The 6,526-nt window shown below is 40.0% G+C and overlaps 1 protein-coding gene across 1 annotated transcript; it reads left to right on the top strand.

The window, feature by feature from the left end:
* The first annotated feature begins 636 nt into the window (after positions 1–636).
* Positions 637–4,395, top strand: LOC308389916 (B2 bradykinin receptor-like). The gene is made up of 3 exons (XM_080871523.1): positions 637–916; positions 1,433–1,494; positions 1,914–4,395. The coding sequence occupies exon 3, from the start codon at positions 1,942–1,944 to the stop codon at positions 2,887–2,889; it is 948 nt and encodes a 315-aa protein (XP_080727649.1). The 5' UTR covers positions 637–916; positions 1,433–1,494; positions 1,914–1,941; the 3' UTR covers positions 2,890–4,395.
* Positions 4,396–6,526: the final 2,131 nt, after the last annotated feature.

Below are 6,526 nucleotides of genomic sequence, written 5' to 3'. Positions count from 1 at the left end.
GACCAAGCTCGTCGGGGCAGCTACTTAACAGAGCGATGGAGCTTTCTCCAGCGCAGGATTTGTTAGTCCAGGAAGTACAGATATCGTGTTTGCCCGCAGGGGTCAGTGTCTAACGGCTGCTTCCATTGTTTTCCCTGCAGGAGGAGCGTGGAGAAGAAGGACAGCACAGCACGCACAGGGTGTGCAGAGTCACCGGGGAGCACGAAAACGGACGCCACTGGAAGACGCACACGGGAGTCTTGGGGAGCGCGGGGATTAGTTTGGCATCAGTATTTACCACACTGTAAATAAACGCACTGTACACACAGACCTCTGCCCCTGGGTCCTCCTTTCCCTCACAACCCCAGACCATGACAATAATGTGCATAAAAGCACTCATCTGAGGTTTGTTTTTAAATGCTTGATATCTATTGAAGCCAGTATTACATATTGAATCAGAATCTGGCATTAATCTAAGACACTAAGACATTTCGGTGTTCGGACCGGTCTGAGGAAAGACGAGAAACGCTTTTAAAGCTGAAGCGCTGCGGTCGGGATTTAATGAGGTGCAGTGCCAGTTTTACGATGGAAGGTGTGGTCACAGCAGGTATTTTGGTGGCTTACCTTATTGGTGAAGTATTTGTAGGAGTGTTTTCTTTACGGGTTAAAAAAAAAAACTTTCGGAGGAGAATATTTAAAAGAAGCATGCAAACCTGATTTGCTAGATTTCCTGGACACTAAATGTAACTTTGAAAAAAAAAACACCTCTTACTGTTGATTATGGAGCTGAAGTGTTCATTTATTTGGAATAAGATGAGGAAATATTATCAGCGTGCGTAACTGTGACGGATGGATCCCTCTAAGCTGTGAGCGCGGGGACAAAACTTTTGCTCTGTTCTGTAAGTCTCGACGGAATCCCAACCTTGCGTTTTTAGAGGTGGGTACTTCCTGCTCTTAAGTAGTAATACTAGAATTTTATTAAAAACCGGCTCTGTTTTTTTTTCTCAGCACCACACAGGGATTTTTATGTTGTTGTTTTTTGTTTGTTTTTTTCTGGCTATGAGAGACAAGCATATCATATTTATAACTGTAGCTGTGATGTCATTATGTTAGCGCGTCGGGTTACTGTCTGAATAATATGGGTAATTTAGGCTATAATAGGTTTCTGCAACCTCACAGCTCGTAGAATAAGCAGTGGAATAATATGGACTACAATACACTACAATAATATGCTCATGTTCAGATGATGGAGTAGTTTGGAATAAACTCACCGCTGGATAAATCTGTGCTGCACCTGAGTCTCAGTCCTCAGAATCTCACAAGTTTCTAAGAAGAGTTCATCCTTAGACAAAACCATATTTCTTCTTCTTGCTCTCATTTACCTTAACTGCTAGACTGTTTTCATAGAGAAACAGGTTTAAAACCTGCACTTACACTGTAATATTTCTTTCAGGACTTCATTGACACCTCTACTTTAACTCATCGGGCGTGCTTGTTTTTGAGTCTCTGCTCTTGGTAGGTAATTACTGAAATTAACTGACAACATCTTTGTATATAAATTAAGGCACTGTTATGGGAGATCACCCCAACAACCTTTCACTCACATGGGTACATTTTTGCAACTGTACCATCATCATGTCACTTGCCCCTGTGGATTTTAGTCTTAAAGTCGACACTGTTCCTTTTTTAGTAAACCCCCACAGTAGCTTTTAATGCCAAAAGACAGTTTTATACCGGTGTAGATTAAATCTACCCCTAAATATAACGATGACAGCTTTGACCACTCACTTTGTCTTTATTAACTTCCATGCATGGAATACTTTAAGTGTGGATATTTTTTTTCCTCTTTTGAAAGAAAAAAGGAAAAGAAAAATAATTGTGAAAGTTAGCCTACAATAATGTTTTATCTGTACTCTGTTCTCTATTTTCTGCAGTATCCCTGTCAACCTCATCCCTGTAACGATGTCTGGAAACCAAAACAATACAAATTGTACTAATCTTGAGCCAAATAGTTTGATCTTCACTCTGGGTTCATACTACATCCTGGCCATCAGTGTGCTTGGAATCATCTTTAATGCGTTTGTGCTGATGGTTTTCTGCTTCCACAAGAAAGCCTGCACAGTAGCTGAGATCTACTTGAGCAACTTGGCTGGAGCTGACTTTGTTCTGGTGTGCTGTTTGCCCTTCTGGGCTGACTATGTAGGAAAGGGCTTTAATTGGGCTTTCAGTGAGAGCCTGTGCAAAGTGATACCTGCCATAATAAAAATGAATGCACTCTGCAGCATTTACTTCCTTGTTCTGGTTAGCATAGATCGCTATGTGGGGCTGGTGCACCCACTGTCCCATCACAGCATGTGTAGGACATTTTATGCCAAGCTGGCATGTGTAGTTGTGTGGATTCTTGGCGTTATCTTTGCACTCCCCGTATTAATCTACAGGAAGTTAATCCCCAGTACATCAAATATTACTGCATGTGGCATTCTCTTCACTGAAGACCAACATCTAGTATATGAGACAATAACCATAATCTTCAGCTTCGTAATCCCTGTTTCCATTATTTCCCTCTGCGCTGTCAAGATTATTCAAGCACTGAGAAACAGGCTAAAGGGGCATGGGAAGGAGCAGAAAGCCACCACTCTCATCCTGGTAGTTCTTCTGGCATTCCAAATTTGTTGGGGTCCATTCCAGTTGAGCAGGATACTAGATGTGCTTGAACGTGTTGGTATTGTGAGGTGTCACACCATACTTGACATCTACAAACAAATTACTGTGTACTTAGCTTTTTTCAACAGTGTCCTTAACCCCATTCTCTATGTTGCCATTGGGAGAAACTTCCAGAAAAGAGCAAAGGAATTCTTAATGCCGCAGAAATACAAGAAAACAAGAAGATCAAGCACACGCTCCTCATGAGCACACCCCACAAGTGTTAAATCTGACAATGGCTTAAGATAAGCAGGATTGTGACCTTTTGAGTTTTGAGGTGTGCTGCTGTGATTGGTGATTTTATACAATGACAATTATTTATCCAGGCATAAGAACTTTTTTTCTTTTTTCTCTTTTTTTAGCATTTATGTAATGTGAATATATGGGGTTTAATTGTCTATGAAACATTGCTTCTTCAAAAAGTGATATACAGGCATAACATATTTGTTACTTAAATGTGATATATATTTCTGTTTTATAGTGATTTTTGTTCCAATACAATATGAATAACATTTACACTGGCGGATGCTCATATTAAATAAGAACAAAAATATAATATAACAACACAAAATCATATGAAGGACTTGAACAAGGCCAAGTATAAGAGCAGAGAGATGGTAGTGAACTGGTTTTGAATAGGGCAAAAGTTACACATGTTAATGCAGTTTTTCTTGCAGGTACCACATTATGTGTTTTTCTTATTTTCTGTCATGTATTTATATTCTTACAGTGGTGGATGCTCATGTTAAACTTAATGTTATCAGTTATCACAGATTACATAGTTTACATTAAACATGATTCATATCTTGAAGTCAGAATATATGCAAGTCTTTTCTTATGTTTATCCATTTTTTCAAATTTCAGTTCAGGATTATTATGTTAAAGCTATTCATTGACATCCTCCAAATATTCAGTTCGGAGTACCGCTGCTGTACAAGGTGAATGACCTGGTGTATCTCTCTCTCTCTCTATATATATATATAAGCCCACTAACAGTCCAGAGACATGCTGTTGGTGGGCTTGAATTTGAGTGCGAATGGTTGTCTGTCTCTATGTGTTAGCCCTGCGACAGACTGGCGACCTGTGCAGGGTGTACCCTGCTTCTCGCCTTAAGACAACTGGGATAGGCTCCAGCCCCCTGCGACCCTGAAAAGGGTAAGAGGAAGAGAATGGATGGATGTTTATTTGTCACGGTTCAGGGTCATTTGACCCAGCATTTTCAGTTTCGCATATTTTTCTGTATTATGGTTTGTATTCTGATTCTCTTGTTATGCTTTGTTGATTATTATTATAATTCTATGTTTCAGTTTATTCTGGTTTAGAGTTTTGTTCTTAGGTTTTGTGTCTTGTGCCCTCATGTTTAGTGGAGGTTTAGTTCAATGTCAAGTCTGTGTCTTTGTGAATTGTTTCTTGTTTCCTGTTTTACTTTGAAGGTCCATGTCTTATGTAAGTGTATTCAGTGCTTCCTCCCGTCTCGTCAGGCTCATCAGGTCCAGCTGTGTTCCCCACCTGTATGTAATCTCCCTGTTTTCTTCAGTGTGTATTTAAGTTGTGTCAACTCATGTACTCACTGGTCGGCCTGTGTATAAACCGTGTGTTCTCCCTGCTGTCCTTCTTTCATGTTCAGGTTTGCTGTTTAGATTTCCCCATTATAGATTATCTTTAGTTCCGTTTCACCATTTTCACCTTGTGTTTTCTTTTCCAATAAACCTCTTTCGCGTCTCAGCGAGTGCCTGCTCTTGTGTCCTCATTTATTCCCCCACACGACTCACCCTGGTTAGCCGTGACAGTATTATTATTATTGTTATCAACAGTAGTTAGTTGTACTAATAAAAATACAAACCGGATTCCAAAAAAGTTGGGACACTAAACAAATTGTGAATAAAAACTGAATGCAATGATGTGGAGATGGCAAATGTCAATATTTTATTCAGAATAGAACGTAGATGACAGATCAAAAGTTTAATCTGAGATCATTTCAAAGGAAAAATATGTTGATTCAAAATTACACGGTGTCAACAAATCCCAAAAAAGTTGGGACAAGTAGCAATAAGAGGCTGGGAAAAGTACATTTGAGCATAACGAAGAGCTGGAAGAACAATTAACACTAATTAGGTTAATTGGCAACATGATTGGGTATAAAAAGAGCTTCTGAGAGTGGCAGTGTCTCTCAGAAGCCAAGATGGGTAGAGGATCACCAATTCCCACAATGTTGTGCAGAAAGATAGTGGAGCAATAAAGGTGTTACCCAGCGAAAGATTGCACAGACTTTGCAGTTATCATCATCAACTGTGCATAACATCATCCGAAGATTCAGAGAATCTGGAACAATCTCTGTGCGTAAGGCTCAAGGGCGTAAACCCATACTGGATGCCCATGATCTCCGGGCCCTTAAATGACACTGCACCACAAACAGGAATGCTACTGTAAAGGAAGTCACAGAATGGGCTCAGGAATACTTCCAGAAACCATTGTCAGTGAACACAATCCACCGTGCCATCCGCCGTTGCCAGCTGAAACTCTACAGTGCAAAGAAGAAGCCATTTCTAAGCAAGATCCACAAGCTCAGGCGTTTTCACTGGGCCAGGGATCATTTAAAATGGAGTGTGGCAAAATGGAAGACTGTTCTGTGGTCAGACGAGTCACGATTCAAAGTTCTTTTTGGAAATGTGGGACTCCATGTCATCCAGACCAAAGAGGACAAGAACAACCCAAGTTGTTATCAACGCTCAGTTCAGAAGCCTGCATCTCTGATGGTATGGGGTTGCATGAGTGCGTGTGGCATGGGCAGCTTGCATGTCTGGAAAGGCACCAGCAATGCAGAAAAATATATTCAGGTTCTAGAACAACATATGCTCAAATCCAGACGTCATCTCTTTCAGGGAAGACCCTGCATTTTTCAACAAGATAATGCCAGACCACATTCTGCATCAATCACAACATCATGGCTGCGTAGGAGAAGGATCTGGGTACTGAAATGGCCAGTCTGCAGTCCAGATCTTTCACCTATAGAGAACATTTGGCGCATCATAAAGAGGAAGGTGCGACAAAGAAGGCCCAAGACGATTGAACAGTTAAAGGCCTGTATTAGACAAGAATGGGAGAGCATTCCTATTTCTAAACTTGAGGTCTCCTCTGTCCCCAGATGTCTATTGAGTGTTGTAAGAAGAAGGGGAGATGCCACACAGTGGTGAAAATGGCCTTGTCCCAACTTTTTTGGGATTTGTTGACACCATGACATTTTGAATCACCATATTTTTCCCTTAAAATTATAAATTTTCTCAGTTTCAACTTTTGTTCCATGATTTATGTTCTATTCTGAATAAAATATTGACATTTGCCATCTCCACATCGTTGCATTCAGTTTTTATTCACAATTTGTTTAGTGTCCCAACTTTTTTGGAATCCGGTTTGTAGTAGTGTTGTAGTTACTATTTATCATTTTATCAATGTATCTATTTTTCTTCATCATTCACAATTCTTGACCCCGGAGGGATCTAAATTAAATGCACTCATACAGCAAATCCCCTCAAGTATGACACATCTCACATTTCGTATTGTTTTTCATCAAATAAGGCAAAGGAAGATGATGTAAGCATTACAGAAAATATAAACACTTACCACATTATTCTTTCATTCTTTATCATAAATCAGCTAAATTATATTGCGTCTCTCTCTCTCTCTCACGCCCTTGTGGTCTCTTCCAAAGAAAAACTTGCCAAAATGTTGGATTCTTGCTTAGTGTATTTACAAGCATCCTCGGCAAATAGGATGTTGTTTTAGTTTTTGGAACGTAGGACTGACAACAGCTGTCAGTCCTATATATAGTAGAAGGATACAGATC

Source organism: Rhamphochromis sp. 'chilingali' (assembly GCF_963969265.1).
Source record: "Rhamphochromis sp. 'chilingali' genome assembly, chromosome: 21".
NCBI lineage: Eukaryota > Metazoa > Chordata > Actinopteri > Cichliformes > Cichlidae > Rhamphochromis > Rhamphochromis sp. 'chilingali'.
The sequence above is the reverse complement of the archived record's forward strand: the minus strand, read 5'-3'. Positions and strand labels throughout refer to the sequence as shown.

Bases quoted from the DNA above. Each gene is read 5' to 3' on its own strand.
- LOC308389916 (XM_080871523.1), top strand. From the start codon at position 1,942: ATGTCTGGAAACCAAAACAATACAAATTGTACTAATCTTGAGCCAAAT.